This window comes from Xiphophorus maculatus, chromosome 1, assembly GCF_002775205.1.
Source record: "Xiphophorus maculatus strain JP 163 A chromosome 1, X_maculatus-5.0-male, whole genome shotgun sequence".
Taxonomy (NCBI): domain Eukaryota; kingdom Metazoa; phylum Chordata; class Actinopteri; order Cyprinodontiformes; family Poeciliidae; genus Xiphophorus; species Xiphophorus maculatus.
In genome coordinates this window covers 26,554,516-26,566,810 of record NC_036443.1, presented here as the reverse complement: position 1 = coordinate 26,566,810, position 12,295 = coordinate 26,554,516, and the positions used below count along the sequence as shown (strand labels likewise).

The 12,295-nt window shown below is 38.1% G+C and overlaps 1 protein-coding gene across 1 annotated transcript in view; it reads right to left on the bottom strand.

The window, feature by feature from the left end:
- plxna2 (plexin A2) overlaps positions 1 to 12,295 on the bottom strand; it is a 214,620-nt gene that overhangs the window by 51,955 nt on the left and 150,370 nt on the right. Inside the window, exons 13-16 of the mRNA XM_005798917.2 lie at positions 10,852 to 11,003; positions 6,311 to 6,428; positions 2,757 to 2,893; positions 314 to 481 (exon numbers count right to left, since the gene is read on the bottom strand). Of these exons, the coding sequence (XP_005798974.1) occupies positions 314 to 481; positions 2,757 to 2,893; positions 6,311 to 6,428; positions 10,852 to 11,003 (575 nt within the window). The remainder of the gene's footprint in view (positions 1 to 313; positions 482 to 2,756; positions 2,894 to 6,310; positions 6,429 to 10,851; positions 11,004 to 12,295) is intronic.

The window sequence follows — 12,295 nt, the reverse complement described above, 5'->3', positions numbered from 1 at the left end:
CCTTACTTTATTTGCTCTGACGTTAAAGCCACAAAAGAAAAGGTTTCCACAGACCGGGTAACACTTCATTTCACAGCTGAATCTCAACCTCAACCTCAATCCCCTCCAATATGTTTGCTGGGTCTTTTCTATCAGATCCAGACTAATTGGGAGAAACCCAAACAGTAATTGGAAGTGCAGTATTGACTCCTGTCTGCTTCCTTTTGCTGACCTGAACTGACTCTCTCTAAAGATCTGGATGAAGAGGAAATCTCCGCCTCGGTTAGAGAGCGTGCGGATAAATGTAATTTGTGCGGAGTGTAATTTGGGTCACCTTGCAATGCTCCAGTCCGGCTCGATCCGCAAGACAGTGGGGTCCTCGATGTACTCGAAGGTGAGGCTCTCCCTGATTTGGGCATTATCCACGCTCACACTGATCTGAACCGAGCCGACCCCAGACAGGGATGGGGCCGAGTAACAGACTATCTCCTTCATGGTCCGCCTTAAAGACAAACAAACATTTAGATCTGTATCAGCAGAGTTTAAATCTGTAAGACATGCTACATCTGTGCAGAGATTAGATGAAAGTACGATAAAATAATGACACCCTGTAAAAAGCTACATTACCAACCAAAATTATTCAATTTACATGAGCAAAAGGCACCACCTACAGCAACTGAATATATTATGCGATTTGTTCTACCAGCCCTGTTGTGTAATTACCTGAATAACAACGCAGCGTGAGCACAGCTGCACCCCATGCATGCACTTAGTACCTCCACCACTTGCATGTCCTTTTACAATATAGTTTCTCAGTACTCCATTATCTACCTGCACACCTTCTGAATCTGTCCCAATTCATTAGCAGAGGGGATCTTGTGGCATAATGTCCCCATCCTCTACTTCCTCCCATGCAGTAGCACAAACCACCAATTAACCCCATATCTCATTAAAAATGCCCTAACTCCTCAGCCTTACAACATCATAGTCGCATTACTGTTGCAGGGCTTAAAATAGGCTCCTTCAGGAGTGAAATGCAAAAAAGAGGGCATGTGGGAGTATCTGAGTTATGAAAACATGGATGGTGAAGAGGGATGGAGGCAAGCATGAGAGGGAGAAAATAAAAACCGGTGGAGAGGTGAGGGGGGCATAAACACACCAATGGGAAGGTAATAAGAATGGAAGTGGATAGAAATGAATAAAGGTTTTTCTTGCAGCTGGTATTCAAAGGTTTGATTAAGATCTACTGTAGTTTCTGACAGCAGAAGAAAGGAAAATGTTCCCTGAGGGAATTCTCAGTAAAAGCTAATGAAAATAAAGGAAGAGATGAGAATTAATTCACCTTATTTAATGGCAATGATTCACTGCATTTTTAAAAAGCCAACCTTTCTATTTTGAATTGCTCACAGCAAGCATGTACAGTGGCGACCACATTTATTGGAACACCTCATGTAAAACTTGTAAAAAGTCTGAAAATAAATTAATCTTTTATAGCAGCAGCATAATCTCACACTGAAAGATTTGATTAAAAAAGTATCAACCTTTCAATTTGACTTTTTTATCCAGTGGGGTTAAATCCCAAGTTAAGAAATTGTTAATTTGATAAAATAAAAACTCACAACTTTTGGCACTCCTGCTGTTAATAATCTCCATTTTGCCAACAGGCAGTCTTTAGTCTTCTGATAAAATATTTCACAAGGCTGGTGGATACAGAGGTCTTTGGATGATCTAATCCGATTGTGCATGCAAAGAGGAATGGTCAGAGATCTGGCTACACTCAAATGCATTCTCCTCTTGAGCTCAAACAAGAAACTATAAAAGTTTGACTCAGAAGGTTATTGAAGAAGGTTTATTTCTGTCTGATAAAAAGTTTTGTGTTAATCTAACTCTATGTATCCTGCTCACAATGCATGATGGAATGATGAACATGGGTTATCATAAAGCAGAGAGGCCACTTGTTAAGATATACATCATACTTAAACACAACTAAACACATATTCATGTATTGTGAATTAAAGTTCCTAGAAACTCTCATCAACTTGAGAGAAGAGCAAATTAGCTTTAACCTAACAAATATTTTATTTTTTGAGGGATCTTACAAAATAAAGACCCATGCCACTTTTTATTGTTAAAAACAAATTTCTCTAATTAAGGAATTTTGCCCCACTGTGTTAATACACTCGCAAAAAATGTTGACCTTTCCTAAGCACAAATACTGATGTTGAAAAACATCCTCATTTATAATGCACTTCATTAGGACATGGGTCATGAAAAGAAGTGTGATTTGTATCACTAAACTGCATACATTCATTGCATTTAATCATACTTTCAAATACATTTTTATCTACTAATACTTTCATTGAACAGACAGTGAATACAGAGTAAAACTAACAATCCCAACAATACTGACAACTTGTTTGATTTAGAAAATGTCAATGTTGGGAATTTATTGTGACAATGATAAATCAAAATTCTTATACTAATAGATTTATTAAAATAAATGGTAAATATTATACTGTATGTCCACCCCTACTTAGAAGTGATAGAAATTGAACCAAAGCTTATAACACATTATACCATAATGCATAGGAAACACAAGAAAACACATTCTGTTCTTCACTATCACCCTATACAATTGGAAAATTTTAGCCCCTACAATGAACTGAACAGTGAAAAATCTATTGCAACCATTATAGTGCACATAAAAAGACAAATGAAACTTTTATGTCCATTAAATCAGAGCTACATTAGAAATGTGAGTGAGTGGGAAGTCTCACCCGAAGAACTCGCACGTCTGGTTTCCAAACTGAACGTTGACACTGCTGCCAGCGCCAAGGTTTTCTCCCATTATGGTGACTTTAGTGCCTCCAGACTCTGGACCTCTGCTCGGGGACAGGCCTGTGACAGTTGGAGTCTACAAAACAGACAGATGCAGAGGAAGAAAGTGGTTAAAATAGACCTGAGAGCAAGTTAAAGCTATGGAAAAAAGCACGAAAGGAAGACAGAAACAGACAGATTAAAGGATAGATACTGTCAAGAGTAAACAGAAACATGTCCCTGTGGTAACACTTGACAACTTTATGTATTATCACAGATCCCAAGCAAATTACAGTTATTCATGTTGCCAGGCTGATGGCAGCCGAGCGCAGTGCTGGTGGGAGAAAAGAGGATAAAACCAGGAGCTCTTAGAATCCCTGAGAGATCCGACTACATCGTGTTGAGCACTGGTGAGTTGTGTCTGAGTGAAGCTTTTTAAAGACGCTCTGAAAATAACTAGTGTTTACAGCAGCAGGCAGCTAAGTTGCCATCACACAGACAGATGGAGAAATATCCACGTAGACAGTTCGTCATATGGGAAATGAGAGTACTGCACACTTACTCAGGGACTCGTGTTTATAGGGAAATACGGAGATTTCTACCTGCACAAACATAAAGCTACATTTCTGAACCTACTTCATGAACAGCCTGTCCTCATAACCATTTTCCCACCTGTACACATACTGTAAGGAGTAGTGTGTTACAAAGAAAACCTGAAAAAGAAGAAACTGTCCTCACGTTTTGGCTGTGCAAGGAATAGTGAAAATTCTAGCCTCAGTGAAGAAACCCCTGGAGAATTTAATATCTTCACTTGGTGGCAGGTGTACCACTCATTAAAGAGACATGGACACACAAAGCCAAGAGCTTCATAATGGCAAAACTCAGAACTGTCTGCTACAGTACAGGTGACTTCCAGGGCATGGGAACCAACCAGGTGCTCTGAGAACAACACTGCTAATTACAGAACGCTGTTAATTGTTACGAGAAAGCTAATTGTGGAAGTGTGAGTGAGTAAGTGCAAATGGGATGGCGGATAATCGGCTGGTTGCAGGTTGAGACTGAGGTGACAGAAGCAGAGAAATGTCTGTGAGTCAGAGGGTGTAGGACAGAAAAGCCTTATTTGCATTTTAGCAAGTTAATTTATTTGTCAGTCTTTTCTCTCTCACATGCCTTCCAACCCATTAAATCATGTTCGGGTATCAAAAAACATTTTTGGGACACTATGAGAGGTTTTTTAAGAAGTCTTGAAATTATTGAACCATTTTCTGTGACATTACTTAAATTTAATGCCAGAAACATGGATAAAGAAGTTGAAAAGCAGTGATGAAATTGGTCAATTTTCTCTTGGCTCTGGGTCTTGTTTTTTTCACACATCACTTGAGTCACTTTTTGACCTTCGTAAAAATCAGATTGAAGGTTTGGCACATAGGGCTTAATGCATAAATTGGAATATTCTTGTGATCTGCTTATTTTCTTTTGGATTAGAAAAAAAAATGTCAGCAGTTCAGGGCATCGTGTAGCGGAAGAGTTGGCACCCCATACAGAGGTTACAGTCATCGGTGCAACCATCCTGGGTTTGACTGAGACCTGTGCTGCATGTCTCCCCCTTTCTCTCTACACATTTCCTGCTGGGTCAATAAAAGTCACAAGTGCCAAAAGAAAGACAATAAAAAAGAATCAGCAGGTTAGACCTCAAAGTAAAAAAGAGTACATCATTGTCAACCTTGAAAGGTGGTAAAGCTGTTTTTTACTAAAATTGTTTTTGATCCACTCAATGATGAATGGGTGTTTTCTTCAAGAATGTCTGAATCAGTAAAAGTGCAACAAAAAGGCATGTGTATGTCCAGGCTTCAAAGAATATTTCTACTGCACAATATTATGGATAAACAGCAAAAATCAAAGCCCATAGAAGGCATTTGTAAAAACTTATTTTTATTGTTGCTTAATGTTTATAGTGTCCTGCAAAAGCATTTAGGTGGGAAAATGGCAGCTACTGGTCATGAAGGAGCGGTTAAAAAAAAATCTCTTTTGATGTGCACAGCTGATAGAGACTTCCCTAACCAATAACATAAGAGGATGCATACTACGTGAGTTGAATTTCTACATTGTTTGTTGATCTATCACAAAAAATCTTAGTAAATAATCATGACATTGTTGGTAGTAACTTGGCCAAAATTTTGCAATGAACTTTACAAAGAAAAAAAGTCTTCACCAGACTCAGGCACTGCCTGAGAAACAATTTTTCCACTTCCATCAGCACAGCTAAATATGATCCAGAGTGCCTCGGCAAAACCTTGTTACACAATGCAATCAGCTGTTCCACCCAAATGGATCCTGTTTTATGTGTGAAAGGACCACAAATCCCTTGTGCTTGAGTTCTCTGGACAGAAGCACATGATATGACATATGTGTAGAAAGACAGTGGAGCGGCTTGTTTTAGGAAAAACAGACATCGGGGTCATGAAGTGGAAGACAATCAGGAGTGTTGTCAGCACAAGAGTCAAACCGAGCATCTGTGATGGTGTGTGATCACGGCATGAGTCGCTTGCACATTTTTAAGGGTACCATTCATGCAGGGGTATAAATTGAAACTTTGAGGATTCACTTGTTACAATCAAAGCAACAAATTAGCATTCCTTCTTTTAGCATTGCCAACAATTTGAGATTTTATGATACAAAGTGGCCTTGAGGATAGAGTGCATGCTTACGTATGTGGACCTGGTTGCAGTTTAGAACTGTGCAAAACAGAGAAAGAAGAGTGTGCCAACCAGATTCCTGAGTATCAAAAGTTTCCAATTCCACATAGATACAATTAGCAGGAAAATTTAGTATAACACTTTTGTACATATTTATGAAGAACAAGATCAATTCATTTAGATAATAATTACAATAGTTTAAAGAAACAACAACTTAAACAACTTAAGAAGTTACAAATGTTTCCATTGCTCTCAATTTGAAAGATCTATTGCTTACAAAGGTCAAAAGCTGCGAAGATCCCTGAACAACTTTTGTTCAACCACATTTCTAAAATATGTAGCAATGTTTTATTAATATTTGCTGAGCTGGAAGGATGTGAAACACAAATTGACTTGCAAAACTGGAGAAAAGTGGAAAAAGTCTTTATCAAAATATTTATGAGGCGATATTAACCTCACAACTTGATCATAAATGAAGAGCAGGAGAATCACCGACCAGGGAAAACCACAGAATTCTAATGAGGACCTCTTAAAACCTTTTGCTGTCAATCAAGAAGTGATATTTCAAAACTAACTCATAAGAAAACACCAAGCTGCCTAATTACACTGGTGGTTGGCATGGCAACTTAAAAGTCTTTGAGTTGCCAGAGGCCCTCAAAACAATTAATTTGCAAGTAGAAATTCCCCTTCGTTCAACTAACTAAATCTATACAGAGGTTTTATACACAGTTGCTTTGTTGGACTTTTATTGACTAAAGTCCAAACATGAAAATTTCTGTCCAGAGAATTATTTGCTATATAGTTAAATGCAAACATACCACAAAGGAGTAGAGCTGTGAGGAGCGAGTCTTGAGTTCTGGTCTGCATTCACCCACACATAGCTGGACCGGGCCGGGTCTGTTGTCTGCCGAAGCCGCAGACATCTCACACACGATCCTACAAGAAAAAAAATCCCATAGGATTAATGCACCTCTTATCAAAAGGGTTAGTAGTAAAATTGGGGTACAGTAAAATGCATACAGTGCCTTCTAAAATAATTTAAATGTATTTCATGTTTTCTACATTTAGTCATGTTACCACCACTGTTTGGTTCTGTGGATGTGGTTTGAAGCACTAATTAGGAAATTGGAATTAAAAGTCTGTCTTTGCTGGATTGAATTGAACTTGATCTGTCACTTTTATATTTGCATTTATATTTTATAGTTACTAAAGTTTTTGAGAAACTTATCAAAACACTTCTCTATTTGATATTGATTTATCTAATTGCAATCTTCTGTTATTGTTTCATGCATGCCATTATGAGGACACATCCAGCTATCGACCAGAACCCCCTTGAAGACATGATCAATGAAACCAGTGCTCCTCCTGTGGCGCTCCAACAGAACTCTGATCTGATTGAAGTAAAGTTGCCCACCAACAACGCGGCCCCCCGGCAGCGCTGCTCTCATTCTTGTGATGCGACTTTAATGCAAATCACGCAGTAGGATCAATAACGCTCTATCATAGCGTGTGATCAGGTGACACCCAACGCAGCAGGTGACTAGATCAAATGACATAATAAAGTGAGTATCTCTATCGATTGCTGGTGCCAGGCAGTAATAAAGAACAAGGAGCAATCACAGTTTGCAAAGGGAGACAGAGTGTGTGGCGAGGCAGATGGCAGGGCTAGGTAGGGGTGGAGCTGATGAAGCACAGCTGATGTAATGTTTCTCCAGTACCGATTATCTGAATTAAAACAAATGGCTGTGGGAGTTTTGTGCTGTATGATGCACCATGTGATGGAAAGTGGCTAAAGGAGATTTTTTTTTTTCCTACCAGGCTTCAGAGGCTCAGGGATTCACTTACTTTCTCACACAAAATCCCTGGTTTATCTTCAGCTCTTTGTTAAACTGTAGATTTATGAAAATATGTTTTGAAAAATGTCTGACTTTAATTCCTTAATACATTGTGATAAGAAGAAAGAAATGGTTAATAATGAAGATTCGATGTGGAATCTTGGATATCTGTAGCAGAAGGGAATTGTTTCTCAAAAAAATGGCTGATGAAGACAAAGTGAAGAGTTTTATTCAAAGCAAAAGTGTTTTTCACCAATTTTTCTGAGTTAGTCATATTAACTCAGGCTTCCATCATAGAAAGCCTGGTAACTGCATTACACCAGGAAACAAACACCCACAGTTAGATTAGAAGATGCCTATAATCAAGCAGTTATGATCCCCAGAACTCCAGAGATAAAATTCCAGCACAAAATTTAACACATCAATCCACCTCTTTGCAAGCTTCGCCAAAGCAAATAATGGGTTACTTCTTCAAATTTGACCAAATATTGTTTTCCGTCTACCACATACTGTGAATGAATTTCCCTGCCTTCCCCCATTTAGATTAAAGTGCTGTCAGATCAGCATGCTGCTGACAAATTGTCCCCTAAAGCCAAGTGGCACAATATGAATTTTAATCACAGCTGGCCAGTGCACAGCTTCAAGCCACAGACCTGCTGCTCATTACAAGTTTCTGTATTTTTTGAATTTCCCACAGACACACTTTTATTGATATCCTTACATTACTAAAAAGTTAGAAGATTTAATAAGAATATCTGTTTATAAGTGTCATTTTCAACAGTATAATAATAAGATATACTTAGTGCAATGGTTAGCTGTTTCTCATTCTGAGGGCAGAAGAAGGCCAAGGGAAGAATTAGGGTTAAAGGCTCCTCTGAGAGTGTGTGGATGTGAATGTATATTCATTCAGTCAGCTGCATGTGTTATCTCACTCTCACAGCACGACATGACACTATGTCATAGAGGTGATTATAAATTACTTTAACCAACCACTGAAGTGAGTCACACACACAAAGATTATATGGGAATATTTGCTCTACTTTAAATATTCTGAAAGTGTTTATAGCACTCTAGTCACTTAATGGTAACACTGTAAAATCTACAAAAGTCTCACCTTTAATTTGGATAGAACTGGAAAAATAGTTACTTTTAGACTAGTAGCTATCTTGTTGTAGCCATTTCCTAACCTATTAACATCTGCTCACATCTGCCTTGTTTGACGGGCATTGTTTCTTGTATTTCCCATTTTGAAGAGCAAATAAGAGAAATCAGCATCTATTATTCCCCAGAAAAACAGGAAGTTGTGGATTATTAATGGAAAGTTTCTAAGAAGTCTGAGTTACTTAATAGGTTTAGTTAGTTCCATTTTAATGTAATCTCCAGGCTTGGCATCATTGCAAAAGCAGTCATTATGCAACAGAAACAGAAAAACCTTGATAAGTTCAATTTATTCCTCCGTGAATGACTACACTCAATTCACAGATTAGATTTTTCAACATTTTTAGTGCAATTTCTTAGGCAATAAATGATTATTTTTTTACATAGCTCTACTAGAGATTGGGAATGTTGTTTGAAGCTTCATTTTTATTCAAACAGCACTTCTCTTTCAGATTGGATTATTCTGAAATCTTTGATGGCTGCAAGTCAAGTAGTTTGTGTCTTTTCTGAAGTATCTCCAAAGAAATTGCAGCTAAGGGAAACTGAACTTATTTCTGATGTGAAGGTTTTTATTAAAGCAATACGTGAATGATCCTTTGTATCTCATGCAAGGCCTGAAATACCAGAAGACACATGAAATGCCAGCTAGTTGGTCTATAAGTCAACAAACATCTGCATTTCTAGCCGGGAGTGAGATGATGGGTGAGCTGTGTGGCACAGGCCATGTTTCATTAGTTCAGGGTGACTGGGACAGATTTTAATATCATGTACGCCCAGCATGGGACAATTAGAGAGGTAAACACAAGTAAACACACACAGCTGTTGTGGGATTGTAGCTGACGAGATTAGAAACATTGAGAGAAATGGGTTAGTGTCCTGCAGGGGTCTAACAGCAAACTCAGGAACAGACTGCTTGGACCAGCTCCAGTCTTCATTAAAGGAAAGATAGTGAGATAAAGCAACTTTCAGTCTCAATGTGAACATATTGATTAATTTCTAACCTTTCTATGCAACAAATCACTTTTGAAAACCGCAGGCTACATGCTAATGGTCAACTTTAAAAGTTGTAATATTATGGTACTGCGTTAGAGAAGCTGAAAATATTCAGTACTGAAGTTTGCGTACTCTTTCCATGTATTATAATACTACAACAATGGTGATGTTTTTAAAACAAAACTACAAAAAGGAAACAAATAGTCAATTGAATCAATGTTTTTTTAGTAAATTCTATTAAATCTAAATCAGAAAGAGACTTGTGTGCATTTAAGTCATTGTGTAAATCAACCTAAAAATATATTTACAGAGAAATCTGCTTTTGACCAGAATCAGCAGATTTTCAGCTTGATTTTATCAAATGCTCTGCAGCTAGACGAGTTGAGCCACACATTTAGAGAAGAATTCTCCAAAGTACAAAGAGAAGTATGTCATTTCCTCCATGATAGTTTTTATTTTTTGCAAACTGAACTAATACGCTGTCTTTCAATTTGCAGCCTCAAATTGTTTTAAGTGACAGGACTACGCACAAGATTATTTTGTCCAACCCACTCCATATGGTCACCTGGAAGAGAAAAAAGCGCTGCAGTAGATTATTTCCTCAAAAGAGAAAATTGCTGTTATAGAATAAAAGGGTGATAGCAACACTTGTAATTCTACTGGGTATGTTGCTGTATTCGTCAGTGTATAAATGTTAGAAATGTATTGAGAAAGAGGTGAAAATAGATATCTTAGAAAGATAAGGTTGAACACCTTGTTGTAGGTAAGGGTATAAAATAAACAGGGATCTGTTTTTCTGTTGTGTTTGACAGCTGGAACTATAAAGTGAAAAAGATTTATTAATACATGAATACACCATGTAACCCAGATTCTTTGGAGAAAAGCTGATGAAAAACAGTCAGAGCAAAAATGAGGCACTGAGTAACCAAAGTGTGATAAATCAGCAGTTCCCTAATGAAGGAACAGGATACTTCTGTGCGAGAACTGCACTTAACTTCACACTTTCTTTAATAATGCACTTTCTGTTTAATATTGATGACTAAATTCAGGCTATTTTTCCAATTAATTTTTGAAACTTTGCTCTTCCACTATATAACTAAATACCTTTTAAGTACAAAGAGGTTTCATAAGGAAGGGAAAAACTGAGAACAAAGCAACATAATTTTGTAAACATATCAGATTATGAAAGCCTAATAAACAGTTGCTACATGCTCTTTCAGGAAGAGGGATTGCTCCAGATTCACTCGATACAACCAGCTGAGTTTCCTTAGATAGAACACTTTCTACCAATTAGCATAATATGCTGAAATGCCTAGAGGTGTAAACTAAAAAGTAACAAGCTGATTAGCTAATTCTCCTGTTTTGTGACTTACTGTTCAGCAATAATGTAGCCTTCCTCCACAGGAGTGCATCTGACACCTGCCACTTCTACGTTGTCCACCATATCTGAGAAAGCAAGGCCAAGGTTTGTGCCATAGATAGTCACCCGAGTTCCTCCCTCTGGTGGTCCAGCCATCGGAGTCACCTGAAGGACACAAAAACCAACTTGTCAAAAGAGGTGTAAAATGTTTTGTATAACCAGCACAGGCCACAGAACACATGTTTGTGTAAATTTGTTGCACTTCTTAAAACAATGTCAGGATCTGAGGTGAGTTACTGTAGCAAGAGGACATTGGAGTCACATAAGTAGCTAAAGCACAGTTTGGCTCGTCTGTTTAAACATGGTAACACTTCAGGGCTGTTAGTATTCTGGTGTGGGACACGAACTTCTCCTCTATCTCCCCCATCTCACTTTGCCCAGAATTAAAGTTTTAGAATAAAGTTTTATAAGTGGTCATATTTAAATGTTAACTGCAGGCAAATCTGACATGCTTTTAAATTCATCATTAGGGTGCCAGTTTCTTGGGTTTCCAAGCTACTGCTCTCTGAGTTTTTCCTCTTCCTTGCTGGATAAGCCACAATATAAAGTTTCAATTTACTGCTCAACTTTGACATGAGCAGTAAAGTGGTGAATGCAACTTTGCATTCACCACTTTTCTTTGAGAAGGCATTACTTTGATGCCTTGCATGTCCATCAAATATTCTTTTTTGGTAACTTATTAGGATTTACCAGATTTAACACTAAGTAAACCACTTGCACTGACTACGCAGATCAGTTGTTTAGTCTGACAAAGTATTTCTAACCAAAATAAATCCTTGGTTGTTTAATCAAAATACATTTCTATTAGTACATCCCACATTTCCGACTGCTGACCCCACTCACACCTCACTCCAATCTGCACTCGAACATCAACAACCAGTAAAGATTTCCATTTCATAGACACTAATTAAGTAATAAAATTCACAAAGAAATGAAAGGGATTAACAACACCTGGGATAACTGCTTGATCAGCATCTTCTGCTGTTGCTATTAATGGCTAATGTAACAAGGGGCAATATTAATGGTTAGTGTAGGCCACCTACTCATAAACTGCAATATGGCTTCCCAGCATGACCTTGGCACAGTGTGGCAAAGTGCCTTCTGTGCTGCAAAGCCACACTGAATAGTCGACCTGGCATTCATCCAGCCCTTTAGACCCAAAAAAAGAGACTGAAAAAAGAGTACGAGTAAAAATAACGTTTGTGGGCAGGAAAGGGCGTTAACAAAAGACAGAAACTAAGAAAGAGGTGGGCAATAGGGAGGGGATGTCGCTTGGCTGTGTAGCTGCTAGTGCAATGTAAACAATCAATATGTTATTACTGGCCACTCATCCAAAAACAAAAACCAACACAGAGTTTTAACCGGTCACTGATGTGCTGTGCACCCTCCACACTCCA